This window comes from Mesoplodon densirostris, chromosome 5 (assembly GCF_025265405.1).
Source record: "Mesoplodon densirostris isolate mMesDen1 chromosome 5, mMesDen1 primary haplotype, whole genome shotgun sequence".
Lineage (NCBI taxonomy): Eukaryota > Metazoa > Chordata > Mammalia > Artiodactyla > Ziphiidae > Mesoplodon > Mesoplodon densirostris.
Genome location: NC_082665.1, coordinates 151,918,553 through 151,936,347, shown reverse-complemented (window position 1 = coordinate 151,936,347; position 17,795 = coordinate 151,918,553). Strand labels below are relative to the sequence as shown.

General features: G+C 38.7%; 1 protein-coding gene across 15 annotated transcripts in view; it reads left to right on the top strand.

Moving 5' to 3' along the window:
• CEP63 (centrosomal protein 63) overlaps positions 1 to 17,795 on the top strand; it is a 75,253-nt gene that overhangs the window by 27,021 nt on the left and 30,437 nt on the right. For all 15 annotated transcript variants that reach the window (XM_060099662.1, XM_060099653.1, XM_060099655.1 and 12 more), the window contains one exon: positions 5,510 to 5,623. In XM_060099662.1, coding sequence (XP_059955645.1) covers positions 5,510 to 5,623 — 114 coding nt within the window. The remainder of the gene's footprint in view (positions 1 to 5,509; positions 5,624 to 17,795) is intronic.

The following is a 17,795-nucleotide window of genomic DNA, read 5'->3' as shown; positions in this document are numbered from 1 at the left end:
TTCTCTCACCTCCAGGACTACTACTGAGCTATTTCAAAGGTGGGAGGGTGATCCACTGTGCATCCTGTCACCAGGATGGTTACTAGCTATCAGTAGCTCTCAACAGGGCAGTACCATCCTTTGAGGGCATTGGAAATGTATGGAGACATTGTTTCGGTTGTCAGAGTGACTGGGAGTGAAACTGGTGTGTAGGGCACAGGGACCAGGGACACTAAACATGGCTGGGACTTTTCCACACAGGAAGGAGTATTGAACCCAAAATGCCATATTGAGGAACATTGACTACCAGTTACTAGCTGTCCTCCATGGGCAGTGTCCTTGTCTTATTTATCACCTAACAGAGTAGGGGCTTAGTAAGTGTTGAAGCTTTTTTGTACAGAGTACTCTGCATATCAGATTGTCTATCGTCAGTTCCCATTTAGATATGGTAAGTCACTTACCTCCCCCTTTGCTGACTTTGTTTTTATTAAGACTGAGTAACTCCATTATTACTGTATATATTGATTCCCTAGAGGAGTTAAGGGAGTGGTGGGTTAACACCACCAAGAGTAGATGAAAGAGCAGCACGAGGCTGTCACTTTTTTCCCCTTGGATCCCCTCCTCTGTCTATGCTCTTGGTTCTCAAGTGTACCTAAGAGTTACCCAGGGCCCTCTTTAGGCTCTCAGACATTTTGATCCAGTTGTATCGCATGCGAGCTAGGACTCTGCATTTTATCTACCTTCCCTAGCCAATGCTAATTTGAGAAACATTGTTCAACATCTTTGTGTGATTACTTACAATTTTTCTACTCAGTGACCTGTCACCCACAAATGCCAGTATATTATTACTACCTAGAATTTTAATTTCTGCATTTAATATTTTCTTACATCTCAACATTTTTATACATTTGTTTTTGTTTTTTTTGTTTGTTTGTTTTTTTGCATATGCGTGCCTCTCACTGTTGTGGCCTCTCCCATTGTGGAGCACAGGCTCTGGACGCGTAGGCTCAGCGGCCATGGCTCACGGACCCAGCTGCTCCGTGGCATGTGGGATCCTCCGAGACCGGAGCACGAACCCGCGTCCCCTGCATCGGCAGGCGGACTCTCAACCACTGCCCCACCAGGGAAGCCCCTCAATATTTTTATACATTTGAAGAGCTTAGAATCAGATACTGCTTTCCCTCCATCCTCCTTCAGTGAAATCTGGGTTTTTTTTGAAAAACCCCTCATGTTGTTATTCCCCATTACCACTTCCTGACCATTGTCTTTTCTTTGTACCTCAGAAACTCTATTTTTTTTAACATCTTTATTAGAGTATAATTGCTTTACAATGGTGTGTTAGTTTCTGCTTTATAACAAAGTGAATCAGTTATACATATACATATGTCCCCATATCTCTTCCCTCTTGCGTCTCTCTCCCATCCTCCCTATCCCACCCCTCTAGGTGGTCACAAAGCACCGAGCTGATCTCCCTGTGCTATGCGGCTGCTTCCCACTAGCTAGCTATTTTACATTTGGTAGTGTATATATGTCCACGCCACTGTCTCACTTCGCCCCAGCTTACCCTTCCCCCTCCCCATATCCTCAAGTCCATTCTCTAGTAGGTCTGCACCTTTATTCCTGTCTTGCCCCTAGGTTCTTCTGACCTTTTTTTTTTTTTTTAGATTCCATATATATGTGTTAGCATATGGTATTTGTTTTTCTCTTTCTGACTTACTTCACTCTGTATGATGGTCTCTAGGTCCATCCACCTCACTACAAATAACTCAGTTTCATTCCTTTTTATAGCTGTATGTATGTGCCACATCTTCTTTATCCATTCATCTGTCGATGGACACTTAGGTGGTTTCCATGTCCTGGCTATTGTAAATAGAGCTGCAATGAACATTGTGGTATGTGACTCTTTTTGAATTATGGTTTTCTCAGGGTATATGCCCAGTAGTGGGATTGCTGGGTCGTATGGTAATTCTATTTTTAGTTTTTTAAGGAACCTCCATACTGTTCTCCATAGTGGCTGTATCAATTTACATTCCCACCAACAAGAAACTCCATCTTTGATTTTCATGTCATCAGCATATACCACCAACCAGTGTACGTACGGCCAAAGTTAGTCATCTTCTGATCCCTGGTTACTCCCCTGTTCAAAGACCCCAGCTCCCAGTTCACTGTCATTCTCTCCAACCTTGCTTTTATCGTAATTCTTGAGGATTTCAGTGTCCACAGGGATGATGCTTATAATACTCTGGTCTTTGAGTTCCTTGGTGTTCTTTCCTCCACAGATATTTTGATCTCCTATCTGTCTCTTCTCCTTTTTCCCATTGTCATTCCTTAGGTGTTATCATTACCAATACTTGCAACCCTCCTAGAATCACATTTTTAAGCATCACATTCTCCAACTACCATCCCTGTCTTTTCAGCTCTCTTCCTCTGGCTCCTGATGCTCGATACTCACCTGACCCCCCGTCCCTTAAAGTGCTTGGATCCTGCCACTTGTCACTGCTCCGTCTCTACTTTGTGTCCTCAGTTACCAGTCCTTACCCAGCTTCCATCCCATGGTTACACTCCTTATATTCCCCGTCAATTCTGTGCTCTCTCTTACTTCATCGCCTTTGCTTGGCAAAACTGTAACTCTCGTTACATCCAGCTTTCTCCCCACTTTCTACCTGTCATGCGTGGCAGACCATGGCTGGAGAAAAATATAATCATGCTGACTGGCCTCATTTTAAATTCATGGTCACTCACCTCAGGCGGGTCCTCATGCTGCCCAGAATCATATTATATTTCCCCTCACTCTCCTACTTTCCATAATGACTGTTTCATACTTTCTCTTTTCTTGAATTTTCAACACTTTTCCCCACATCCTCACTTTTGGATGATGATCTTTCTTTCTATTTCATTGAGGAAATAGAAGATAATTTTCACAAACTTCCAACCTTGTGTCTACCTGCCTATTTGCAACTGCACCCATATACTCCGCCTTCCTGCTGGAGGGACTGTCCATGCTCCCCCTATTCCCTACCCTCGACATCACTCTAGAAATGCTCCTCCCTTCTGAATCATCAGGTTTTTCCTCCCTACTGGGTATTTTCCACCAACATGCAAACTTCCCCCCTCTTAAATATCCTTTCTTGACCTCTCTCTTCATCCTCTGGATACTGCCCCATTTTTCTCCTTCATTTTATAACTAAACTACTTTAAGTACCTATACTTGTCTCCAGTTCCTTTCCTTCCATTTTTCTTACACCCACTCAGTAAGGCTTTTGCCCCCTCTCTCTGCAGAAGCTATTTGCATGGAGGTCACCAGTGACTTCCCCATTACTCAAGCCTGTGGCCAGCCCTCATCTTCCCCATCCTGTCTGCAGCATTGGACCCAGCTGGTCTCCGTCCTCCTTACAGCTCTTTCTGGATTTGGCTTGGAGAACAATTGCACTTTCCTGGGTTTTCTCCTACCCTGTTTGCCACTCTTTCTCAGTCTCTTTTGTTCCCCAACCTTTTAGCGTTGGAACACCTTACAGTTGTGTCATTGTACTCTTCTTTTTTCTGTCTAGGTCTACTCCCTTGGTGATATCATTGTCTCATAGTTTTAAGCATTGTGTATATGTTGATAATTCCCACATTTGTATATCTAGTCCTGACCTCTCCTTTTTGCTACAGAATAATTTCCAACCTCCTGTTTCACATCTCCAGTGTCTAAAGCTGTCTCAAACTTGACATGTCCAAAATAAAGGTCCTGATTCTTTTCTCTCCTATCTTCCAGCACCATTTCTGTTTCAGTTAATGTCAGCTCCATTCCTCAGATTGCTCAAGCCTAAAAACCTTGGAGTCACCCTTGATTTCTCTTTTCCCAGCACAATAGCCAGAATGATTCTGTTGTAATGTAAGTCAAATCATGTCCTCTCCTGTACATAAACCTTCCAGTAGCTTCTCTTAAAAGACAAAGTTATCATAGTGACCTACGTAGTCTCACCGCCTGTTAACTCTGAACTTTCCCTTCCTTTTTTCCTTTTACTCACTTATTCCAGCCACACCAACCTCCTTGCTCATCCTTGAACATACCAGGATGCTTCCACTTCAAGGCCTTGTACTTGCTGTTCCCTCTTCCCAGAATAGTATAACTTCATCCCTGTCTCCCTTGGTGTTTACTTAAATGTTACTCAATGTGGCCACTCCTTTTTAAAATTGCAGCCCCCAACTCTGAGCACTTCATGCTCTATTTTCCCCAAAACAGGTACAGTTGGCCTTCTGTATCTGTGGGTTCCACATCCATGGATTCAACCAACCATGGATCTAAAATATTCTGGGGAAAAATATTCCAGAAAGTTCCAAAAAGCAAACCTTGAATCTGTCATGCACAAGCAACTATTTTCACAGCATTTACATTGTATTTACAACTACTTACATAGCATTTACATTGTATTAGGTATTATAAGTAAGCTAGAAATGATTTCAAGTATATGGGAGGATGTGCATTGGTTATATGCGAATAATACACCATTTTATATAAGGGACGTGAGCATCTGTGGATTTTAGAATCTGCAGAGGCCTGGAACTAGTCCCCCACAGATACTGAGGGGTGACTGTATTACTATCTAATGTACTGTACAATGAGTGTGTTGCCTATCTCCCTCCAATTGAGTGGGGCTAGAATTTTTGTTTTGTTAAATAGTGTATCCCCAGCATGTAGAACAGTACCTGGCATGTATATGGTAGAAATAATGAATAAGTGAGTATCAGCTGGTGAACAGTAATTACCCTAAGCTAGCATGAGACTTCTGGAGTTGAGGCTCCTGGAGGACAGTGATGAAAGACTGAGTTTCCTTTCCCTTTAGTTTGCCTCATTTTCATAAATACTGGGCTCATTTTCTCGATCATGCAACCTGAAGTTACTATTGATCCATCATTGATTTTGAACTGTTTGGCTTTGGGTTACAGATATCTGTTAAAATTTAATACAGATATTTCCTGTTATTCATGTCTGTGCAGTTCTGTTGAGATAATAAAAATTTGGATATCAAAGGATATCGTGTTAACTGAATCTATTTGGTTCCTGAGTTTTAGACACCGATAAGAATTGGGCTACCCAGGGATTTATCTGAAAATTTAGTTGAATCTGTTCAGTTCCTGGGTTTGGATATCACGAATTTGGGCAGTGAGGGATATCTGTAATCATATTTTGAAATTTTCAATTATCTTAGCATCAGTTTTCTGAAAATCACTAAAAAATTATTAGCAACCCTTAGGTGGCAGCAGATCTTTGAAAACCGTGAATCCAGTGTTAAGCATCTGTGTTTCATACTCTTCACCATGAGGCTGTTAAAGTTAGAAAGACAGATCTCCAGAGGCACAGTATGCAAGGAATTTAGTATTACTCTATAGTTCTATCAGCTAAGTGAGTAATGGGGCTCCTGCTGTGGAGAAAGGTGCATGTGTACCCAGGGACCTGGGGAAAACTTAAAGTAAAAGTGAATCTGGAAAGTAGTGACAGCAAGGGGAAGCACTTAGAAGTTAAGTACCTTAATTGCTTCTTCAGGAATTTCATCAGAAATCACTGGACTGGGAGAAGCAGCGCTTGATTTATCAGCAACAGGTATCTTCTCTGGAGGCACAAAGGAAGGCTCTGGCTGAACAATCAGAGATAATTCAGGTAAGTTTAAGACATTTTGGGATAATGAGAGGCAGAGAGGTTTTGATTAAATTTGAGCTAGCTTAATGCAGTACGCCTGTGCTCACCATGTCCACCCACGTCCCCACGCCCTCTTGCTCCCTTGCTTGCTGCCTTCCTCAGCGGTTCCTAACTCCTCACGCGTGCTCTTTCTTGCTCTCTCACTCTGTCACTGTCTTGCATTCTCATGCTCACTCCACACTCACATTTGTTTCACTCTCCTAATCTTGGTCTCTCCCTCTTTCTTTTCTCTTTCTACCTCTGCTCTCTCTGTCTCCTTTTCCATTTCTTTCTGGCTCTGGCTTACTTATTCTGGCTGTTTCTGGCTCTTGCCTTGGTTCCACTTTTGTCTGTGTCATGAACACAAATCCTCCCTGGGCTTTGTGGTATGTAATCCTGGGACTTCAAGAAAATAACTTTTCCATATAGCGAGATTACTGAGAAGAATATGATACAAAGCAACAGGGTTTTTTATTTTCCAAAGGATCTCAACATGAAGTTACGGCCACTGCAGGCATCAATTTTTACAAAGCTCCCCATCAGAGTCAACTCCAAATGTGTCAGTGCAGGCCACAGCTCTGCAGTATTTCCACTAAGTAGTAGCTTGAAGAGCCAGCCCATTAACGGTACAGCTCCCAGTAAGACCTTCTTATCACTGTTGTGTCTCTGTCACCATAAACTTTTAAACAGTAGGTCTGAGCCAATTCAATTAACTCTGTGATAATTCTACCAAGACAACAGATTAACATTTGAGTTAGGATCATCTTTTCCTCATAAGGAAAATGGTGCTTTTAAAAATATAACATATATTCAAACCTATAAATATACATATATAATTGAACAGAGGATTCAAGCCACGTGACCAAAAAAAAAAAAAAGTGGAGTTCAGAATAACTTCTCACTCTTTGAGTCATATATTTGCTTGATTTTTTTCTTTTAGTCAGCTATTAAAATGACATAATACATGTTCATTTTAGAAAAATGAGAAAATGTAGATGAAATGAGAATTAAATAAAATCACTCATAATTCCATCCTTTAGAGATTTACCATGGTTAACGTTTGCGTGTAAATTTCTTCTGACTTTTTCTGTGCTTGTATGCCGTGTACATTGCATTCATGTACATTTGGTAGGAAAAACTCTGTATGTGTGTGTACGGGAAGAGATGAATAGTTGCAAACTTAAAAAATTACTAAGAATTGCAAAATGTTGATAATTGTTGAAGCTAGGTGATGAATATATAGGGGTTCATCATCTTACTCTTTCCATATTGTATACGTTTGAAATTTTCCATAAAACATAATGTGAAAATGTAAATTATATGCTTACAATGTGACAGGCAGTATGCTAAGCACTTTATAATGCAATATTTTATTTAATTTTCACAAGTTAAAAATTTTCCTTTTTAAATACGTCAACAAATGTGAGTCATAATGATTGTATAGAAGTTCAATGTACCATTAAATGTCTTAATTTATATAACCAATCTTTTTTTGCGGAACATTTAGTTTTTTTTACTTTTTCACTCTTACAAGTAGTGCATGGGTGAACATCCTTATTTAAATATTTAGGACTATATGTCCATTTATTTTCTTAGGAAATGACCCTAGAAGTGAGATTGCTGCATCAGAGTAGTCGTACATTCTTAAAGATTTTAATATATATTGTCAAAGTACTCTTCAAAGGTGCATTGATACACACTTTCACCAGCAGTGTTTGGGAATGTCCATTTCCTCACACTTTCTCAATATTGTCCATTTCTTCCCACTCTAAGTATTGGGCACTATTATTTATTTTATTATTTTTAAAAATTTCTCCTACTTTTAGGCTTGTCTTTGTCAATCTGATAGGTGGAAAAAATGGTATCTGATTATTTGTTTTAATTTATATTTCTTTGATTATGAATGAGATTGAGCATTTTTTTCATTTACTTATGGCTATTTCCATTCTTTTGTAAATTATTTGTGTTCTTTTCTTTGCTCTTTTTTTCTGGTTATTTTATTTATCAAAATCTGTTGTAATTATAATAAGTAGAGATAATATTTTAAACTTTGTTAATTAAGAGAATATTTGCTTTCTATAAACAATATTTTTTTCTTTCACAACAGTAAAATAAAAATGCCTAAATGTACAAAGCACTTATCACTCTGACATATTGTGTGGAAGAATGTATAGCAGTTCAAGTCACAATACACTGATTTTCAAAAACCAATATATTAACTTCTATTTCAATCAAGCATTAGAGCCTGAGACCCAGAAGAGGTCATAATGAAACCTTATCCAACCAAATCAGAACTAAAAAAATTTTTTTTAAACCAGTAATGCACTTTTGTAGCCTCTTAGCACAGTTACCAAATGCTGCTTACATACATTCAACATCTAGCTTATTGGCATGATTTTTTATAAAAATGAGAAACTTTTGCAGATGTATGATTAGAAGGTACACAGATTGCATTACATTAAACACAAAGGCAGTGTGGTCCTTGTAGGAGAAATCAAGTCAGTACCCCCTGGTAGAAATGTTCTATAAAAATGTGTCACAATGAGGCGTCATTGTTTTCAGCCACTTATCTGTCCCTGATGTATTTCCTTGGAGTATATGATCTGTCAGGACTTCAGGTTTCTTAATCCAAAATATCTCACTGAATTTAGGTACATCTGGAAAGCAGCTGAAAGTTTTCCCCAATAGTCTGACATCACAGAAAGTGGGTTGAGAAATCCCTCTCTTTACCTGAAGACGTACTTGTTCTACTTCAGGCGTCAACAGCTCAAAAAGGAAAAGAAAAAAACAATCAACACTTCCCCTCCCACACAATCCCACACAAGCTAAACAAAAACTACCCCCTCGCCCCATAAAACTTCAGCACCAAAGTGTCAATCATTCCTGGGAAATAGAACATGCCCCTTGGATTCTCTGATTTATTAGCTGTTCAAACTTGAAGGACAGAAATGACCTTATGTCCTTGTGGAGAGGAAGGAAGACATGTTAATAATGACTGTAGAGCCATTGAGAAAGTGCATTATCTATTACACAATCAACTTAGAGCCCTGTCCTCCAACAGAGGCAGCCACAACTTCATTTAAATTCTTTGCTCTTTTTTTTTTTTTTGCGGTACATGGGCCTCCCACTGTTGTGGCCTCTCCCGCTGCGGAACACAGGCTCCGGACGCGCAGGCTCAGCGGCCATGGCTCACGGGCCCAGCTGCTCCGTGGCATGTGGGATCTTCCGGACTGGGGCATGAACCTGTGTCCCCTGCATTGGCAGGCGGACTCTCAACCACTGCGCCACCAGGGAAGCCCTTTGCTCATTTTTTTAAGGTTATTTATACTTTACTATTTTGAAAGAGCTCTTCCAACATTAAATATATTAACTCTTTGCTGTTTCGTTGCAATTGTATGTGTTTGCCCAGTTTACCTTAATTCGGCTTAGTAATTTTTATGGAAATACAATTGTTTTATAAACAATTGTTTAGAATGGCTTAATTCTCTTAGTTTTTTCTTTAAGGTTTTTATCTTTGTTGTCATACTATAAATCCTTACTAAGCCAAGATTTCTTCTAATACTTTATAATTTCTTCTTAATATATTTGATCTGAAAATTATTTTGTTATAAGGAATTTGGTAGGAATCTATATTTGTTTTTTTCCAAATGGTTATCCACATAATTTGTTGACTGTTATATTTTGAGAACTTTACAGAATGGTTCTAAAATTCATATGGAAGGATAAATGAATGGTACCAGGCAACATTTTTAAAAAGAAGAGTAAAGGTGATGTTTCTTTTATCAAGTATTAAAATGTATTAAATTTAAAAGTACAGTTGTTAAACAACATGACATTATTAGATGCAAAGACAGAATGATGGTTATATAAGCATAGGAAAAGATCAGTATAGTCACTAAAACATAAGGTCTTTTCTGTTTAGAGGTCAAAGAATCACTTGCTCCTTTCCCTCCTGCTCAAATAATATAAGAGTGAAAAGGAAACATTCAGGGAAATCTTAGAGAACATAAGAACATTTGAAAAACAATTAAAAGTATTAAGCCAACACAGAGTAAAATATTTAGCTTATTCATAGTATGTGAGAAAAGTAAAGGCTGCATTTTATATGTTTTCCTTTTGAAATATTTAGATGAGCTATGTGATATTGTTCAAGTTAGTTTTAGATCCTCTATTCAATTATATATGTATATTTATAGGTTTGAATATATGTTATATTTTTAAAAGCACCATTTTCCTTATGAGGAAAAGATGATCCTAACTCAAATGTTAATCTGTTGTCTTGGTAGAATTATCACAGAGTTAATTGAATTGGCTCAGACCTACTGTTTAAAAGTTTATGGTGACAGAGACACAACAGTGATAAGAAGGTCTTACTGGGAGCTGTACCGTTAATGGGCTGGCTCTTCAAGCTACTGCTTAGTGGAAATACTGCAGAGCTGTGGCCTGCACTGACACATTTGGAGTTGACTCTGATGGGGAGCTTTGTAAAAATTGATGCCTGCAGTGGCCGTAACTTCATGTTGAGATCCTTTGGAAAATAAAAAACCCTGTTGCTTTGTATCATATTCTTCTCAGTAATCTCGCTATATGGAAAAGTTATTTTCTTGAAGTCCCAGGATTACATACCACAAAGCTCGGGGAAGATTTGTGTTCAACCCCCAATCCACAGCCCTTTCCAAACTATTCTCACACTTTACCTGCCCACCCTTGGTTTTTGTTTTTATCTCTGTGACATAAATTGCTTTCTTAATTATTTCTTTACTTTTAACCACCTCTGTTGTGATTTGTGTTGTTGAAATAATTCTACCCACTCCACTAGAATAGTTAGGATGCTATATATTATATTAATAAGAGGAAACTCTGGTTTCTGGTTCAGAAAATTAGTGGCAGTGGTTAGTGGGGAAAAAAAGGCTTAAAAATATATTAGTGGGCTTCCCTGGTGGCGCAGTGGTTGAGAGTCCGCCTGCTGATGCAGGGGACACAGGTTCGTGTCCCGGTCTGGGAAGATCCCACATGCCGCGGAGCGGCTGGGCCCATGAGCCATGGCCACTGAGCCTGCGCGTCTGGAGCCTGTGCTCCGCAATGGGAGAGGCCACAACAGTGAGAGGCACGCGTACTGCAAAAAAAAAAAAAAAAAAAAAAAAAAAAAAAAAATATATATATATATATATGTGTGTGTGTGTATATATTAGCCTTAAGATACCTCTAGCACCGGATATTTAAGAGAAATAATCATTATTTTATAACTGGTTTATATTTTTATTTCTGACTCTCTTCATATTGGAAGAGGTAGTCTCGAGATATTGTAGTGTAGCTCTGTCCAATAGAAATATGAGTCACCTATGTATAAAATTTTCTAGCAGTCACATTAAAAAAGTAAAAAGAAACAAAATTAATATATTCTGTTTATCTCAGTTTGTCAAAAATATTATCATTACATTCACGTTTTTAAAAAATTGAGCCTTTGAAATCCAGTGTGTATTTCATGCTTTGAGTACATCTCAATTTGAACTAGCCACAATTCAGGTGCTCAGTGGCTATGTGTGGCTAGTGACTGCTGTATTGGCCTAGTGTATTCATTCTAGTTAATGAAGATTTAGAATTTGTTCTTGCAATAATTATGTAATTTTCACTATGCTTAAAAATGGTGTATTTGTATGTGATTGAAATATTGAATTAATTAAAGATAAGCTGTGCCTGCCCACAGCAGTCATGGCCAGGCTTTACAGTCAGCTGGCCTGGGGACCAATCCCACCTACCAGTGTGCCTGCAGTAATTGTGGTCCAACCAAAACAGGAGGGCACACCCACACAGGGGATACCCCCAGAGCACTTGGTTGAAGATGTAGCTGATATACCTCATACATAGAAACAAACACAGAGTTAGGCAAACACAGAAGAGACAAAGGAATATCTTCCAAATGAAAGCTAAGACCAAACCTCAGGGAAAGAAAACTATATGAAGCAGAGAAAAGCAATTTACCAGATAAAGAGTTCAAAGTAATAGTCATAAAGAGTCTCCAAACTTGGGACAAGAGTGGATGAACTCAGTAAGAGTTCAAAGTGATAGAAAATATAAAGATCCAGTCAGAACTGAAGAATACAATAACTGAAATGAAAAATGCACTAGAGGGAACCAAAAGCAGATTAGAGAATGTAAAAGAACGGATCAGCAATCTGGAAGACAGGGTAGTAGAAATTATCCAATCAAAACAGCAAAAAGAACAAAGGATTTTAAAAAATGAGGATAGTTTAAGGAATCCTTGAGATAACATCAAGCATACTATCATTGGCATTATAGGGGTCCTGGAAGGAGGAGACAGAGAAAGGGACAGAAAACCTATTTGAAGAAATAATGACTGAAAACTTCCATAACCTGGTGAAGGAAACAGGCATGCAAGTCCAGGAAGCCCAGAAGGAGTTGCAAACAAGATGAATCCAAAGAGGCCCACATAAAGACACAATATAATTAAATGTTAAAAGTTAAACATAAAGAGAATCTTAAAAGCATCGACACGTGCATGCACACACATACACACACAGGAGCTAGTTACGTAAAAAGGAATCTCCCATAAGGTTGTCAGCTGATTTTTAAGCAGAAACTTTACAGGCCAGAAGGGACTGGCATGATATATTCAAAGTGCTGAAAGAAAAAAACTTACAACCAAGAGTACTCTAACTGGCAAGGTTAGAGCTTCAAAGGCTCAGAGGAGAGTACGGCAGCTGGCTTGCGGCAGGCAGAACAGAGAGAGACCAACACAGACAATCCTGGCCACCTCACTGTACTCCCCAGCTGGAGACATGTATCTGGCGGTGCACGTGGAGACTGGGTGCTGAAACTTGGGCTTCAGAGGACAGACCTGGGGAGAGGACTGGGGTTGGCTGCACGGAGATAGCCTGAAGGGGCTGGAGCGTTGGCCAGGCCACAACTGGGAGTGTATGTAGGACAGAGCCCAGGTCCACTTTAGAAGCCCCATGGTTAACATGCATGCAAAGGGAGAGGTGGGGCCCCACAATAGGAGCCTCATTCTCAGCGTGCTTGCAGTGGGTATGGCTCTGCCTCTATGAGCTCTGGGAGTGTGCAATTGCGGGAGGGTTGCCCACAGACGGAAGCGGGACTGAAATCTGAGCAGGTCCCCAGGGGCCACATGACTTTGGAAGCAGGGCTGAAATCTGAGCCATGTCTGGCAGCTTTGCAACTTAAGTGGATTTACGCTGAGGTGCCTTTGTAAGCTCATTGTTAGCAGGACATCAGAGCAGATTACTGGTGCTCCTGTAGTTGGGGTGGGTCTGGAGTTAGCAGCTGTGGGCTTTGTGGGCAGGCACTCATGGAGCCAGGGCCAGGGTCTGCACTGATACTGTAGCTCCCATGGTGGGTCCAGGTGCACAACTACTTGTGACTATGGTGGGTCCCAGTGCCTGACATAAGTAGATCTGTTCCAGTGGATCTGTGCTGGTGACTTTGTGAGCACAGTGCCTGAGGACATCTGGTCCTACATTCCCACAGCTGAGGTGGGCCTGAAGGCAGTGTCAGCAACAGTGTACTTTGTGAGCATGCACAGTGGGTGATGGACAACACCACAGAGCGTACTTCCTGGTGGACAGCTCCTGCGGAGGAATACTCAGTGACTCCTCTCCCAGTGGAAGTGCTCCAGTCCCACCTACCCCACACTGCAGCTCACAGACAGATCTAGGGGCTTCTACTCCAACAACTGGGGAGAGGCCCTGTTCCTGACAGGGCTTTGGCAACCACAGAGCAAAGAGGAGGCCCCGCTCAACATCCAGTGCAGGCTCTGGTCACTACAACACCAATCACACCCTGTATCAAGGGGATAACAGCCAGCACGCCCTGAGGAAAGACGTGGCAGACACCCATACTAAAAAAAAAGCCCTTGTACCAAAAACATTAGACTCACGCAGGCCACACAGGGATGCTCCCATATAAAAACAGCCCTTCAAGACAACAGTATGTAACTATTTCTCCTAAATTTATAGAGTAAGAGAAATATAAGGTTAATGAAGAAGCAGAGGAACCACTCCCAATTAAAAGAACAAGAGAAATCCCCTGAAAGAATAAACAATGAGACAGACCTCTCCAATCTACCAGACCCCAAGTTCAAAAAGGAGGTAATAAACATACTGAAGGAATTAAGAAAGGCTATCAATAGAAATGTAGATCACTGTAACAAGGTACTAGAAACTATAAAGAGGAGCCAGTTAAAATTAGAAAATTCATTTGCCAAGATGAAAGCTGAACTAAAGGCAATAAATAGCAAACTAAATAATGCAGAAAAATGAATAAGTGATCTGAAAGATAGAATAATGGAAATCACCCAATCAGAACAGCAGACAGAAAGACATGGAAAAAAATGAAAGCAATGTGTGAGACCTATGGGGTAATATAAAGCATCCTGACCTATGCATAATACAGATCCCAGAAGGAGAAGAAAGAGAAAAGGGGATCAAAAGTTTATTTGAAAAAATTATGGCAGAAAACTTCCCAAATAGAAAAGAAGCAAGAATCTATAGGGAAGAGAAAATCACAATTGGAAAGTAAATCACAATTGGAAAGTAAATCACTTAAATAAGCCAGTACATAGATTAAAATTTTTTAGTGTGTGTGAAAGTGATGATAACTACAATGAACAGCAGAAGGATAAACATGAAGATGTAAAAGAGGACATCAGAATCGTAAGGTGTTGGGAGGGGAGTAAGAAAATGTAGATTTTTTTTTCAAGAATGTGTTTAAGCCTATATGACTATCATCTAAAGCAAGTATATGTAGTAGTGGGTTAACATACTTGAAAAGCAGGGGTAACAACAAATCAAAAGCATACAGTAGATTCATAAAAACCAAACAGAAGAGAACTCAAGTATAATACAAAAGAAAACCATCAAACCACAAAAGGAAAAACAAAAAGAAAACAAGAGGAACAAAGAAGAAATACAAAATCAACTGGAAAATAAGTTTTAAAATGGCAATAAATACATAACAATCAATAATTACTTTAAATGTTAGTGAACTAAATATTCCAGTCAAAAGACAGAGTGTCAGACTGGATAATAAAACAAGAGCCTACAGTATGCTGCCTACAAAAGACCCAGTTTAGGGTGAAGGACGCACATAGATTGAAAGTGAGAGGATGGAAAAAGATATTTCATGCAAACAGAATGACAAGAAAGGAGAGGTAACGATACTTATATCAGACAAAATTTAAAGGTCATAAAGATACTATATAATGATAAAAAGATAAATACAAGAAGAAGTTATTACACTCGTTAACATATATGCACCCAATATAGGAGCACCTAAATACATAAATACTAACAGACATAAAGGGAGAAATTGACAGGAATATAATAATAGTAGGAGACTTTAACAGCCCATTCATATCAATGGACAAGTCTTCCAGACAGAAAATCAATAAGGCAACAGAGATCCTAATTGACACAATAGAATAGTTAGACTTAATTGACATTTTCAGGACATTTCATCCAAAAAAAAAAAGACTTAAAATACAAACTTTTCAATTGCACATGTAACATTCTCTAAGATAGACCACATACTAGGACGCAAAACAAGCCTCAACAAATTTAAGAGAATAGAAATTATTTCAAGCATCTTTTCTGATCACAATGGCATGAAACTAGAAATCAACCACAGAAAGAGAAATGAGAAAAAAAAACGATTATGTGGAGACTAAATAACATGCTACTAAAAAAACACTGGGTCAATGATGAAATCAAAGAGGAAATTTAAAAATACCTTGAGACAAATGAAAATGAAAACACAACCATGTGAAATTCTTGGGATGCAGCAAAAGCAGGTCTTAGAGGGAAGTTCATAGTGATACAGGCCTTCCTCAGAAAACAAGAAAAATCTCAAATAAACAACCTAACCTACCCCCTAATAGAATTAGAAAAAGAAGAACAAAAACAAAACCTAAAGTCAAAAGGAAGGAAATAATAAAGATCAGAGAGGAAATAAATAAAATAGAGATTTAAAAAAAATAGAAAAATAATAAAACCAAGAGCTGGTTTTCTGAAAGGGTAAACAAAATCAATAGACCTCTTGCCAGGCTCACCAAGAAGAAAAGAGAGAGGACCCAAATAAATAATATAAGAAATGAAGGAGGAGAAATAACCAATACTGCAGAAATACCAAAAAAAACCCATCAGGTAATGCTGTGAACAATTATATGCTAACATATTAGACCACCTAGAAGAAATGGACAGTTTCTAGAAACATACAGCCCACCAAAACTGAATCAAGAAGAAGTAGATAATTTGAAAACCCCGATCACTAGAAGTGAAATAGAATCTGTAATAAGCCAAAAAAACCCCCCAAAAAACAAAAACCCTGAAAACAAAAGTCCAGGACTGGATGCCTTCAATGGGGAATCTACCAGACATACAAAGAAGAACTTATATCGATTTTTCTCAAACTATTCCAAAATAGAGGAGGCAACACTCCCAAAGTCATTCTATGAAGCCATTATCACCCCGATACCAAAACCAAAGACAGTACCAAAAAGAAAATTACAGGCCAATATCTTTGATGAATATAGATGCAGATATCCTCAATAAAATATTAGCAAGCCGAATCCACCAACACATAAAAAAGGTGATACAACACAACCATGCTGGATTCATCCCAGGGTCACAAGGATGGTTCAGCATATGCAAATCAATCAATGTGATACACCACATCAACAAAAGAGTAGACAAAAACCACAGGATCATCTCAATAGGTGCAGAAAAAGCATTTGATAAAATTCAATACCCATTCATGATAAGAACTCTTACCAAAGTGGGTATAGAAGGAACATATTTCAACATAATAAAAGCTATTTATGACAAACCCACAGCCAACATAATACTCAATGGTGAAAAGCTGAAAGCCTTCCTGCCAAAACCTGGAACAAGATAAGGATGCCCACTGTCACCACTTCTATTCAACACAGTACTGGAAGTCCTAGTCAAAGCAATCAGACAAGAAAAAGAAATAAAAGTTATTCAAATTGGGAGGGAAGAGGTAAAATTGTCATTATATGCAGATGACACAATACTATATATAGAAAACCCTAAAGACTTCACACACAAACTACTAGAACTGATAAACAAATTCAGCAAGGTAGCAAGGTACAAGATTAACATACAGAAACCTGCTACGTTTCTTTACACTAACAATGAAATATCAGAAAGCGAAGGTAAAAAAAAAAACCCTTTTAAAATTGTATCCAAAAAAAAAACTGTATCCAAAAAAATAAAATACTTACAGATAAACCTGACCAAGGAAATGAACGACTTATTTTATGAGAACTATAAAATTTTGATAAAGGAAATTGAAGGTGATCCAAAAAATGGGAAGGTATCCCATGCTCTTGGATTGGAAGAATTAATATTGTTAAAATGCCTATACTACCCAAAGCAGTCTACAGATTTAATGCTATCTCTATCAACTTACCCGTGACATTTTTCACAGAACTAGAACAAATAGTCCTAAAATATATGTGGAACCATAAAAGACCCAGAATTGCCAAAGCAATCTTGAGGAAAAAGAACAAAGCTGGAGCCATAACCCTCCCAGACTTCAGGCAATACTACAAAGCTACAGTAATCAAAACAGTGTGGTAATGGCACAAAAAAGGACATATGGATCAATGGAACAGAATAGAGAGCCCAGAAATAAACCTCACACACCCACAGTCAGTTAATCTTTGATAAAGGAGGCAAGAATATACAGTGGAGAAAAGACAGTCTCTTCAGCAACTGGTGTTGGGAAAGTTGGACAACTGCAGGTAAATCAGTGAAGTTAGAATACCCCCTCACACCATACACAAAAGTAAACTCACAATGGCTTAAAGATTTAAATATAAGAAAATGACACCATAAAATGCCTAGAAGAGAACATAGGCAAAACATATCTGACATAAATCATAGCAGTGTTTTCTTAGGTCAGCCTCCCAAGGCAATAGATAAAATAAAAAATAATCAAATGGGACCTAATCAAACTCAGAAGCTTTTGCACAGCTAAGGAAACCATAAACAAAATGAAAAGACAACCTATAGATGGGGAGAAAATATTTGCAAACAATGTAATCAGCAAGGCCTTAATTTTAAAAATATAGAAACAGCTCATAAAACTCAGTAAC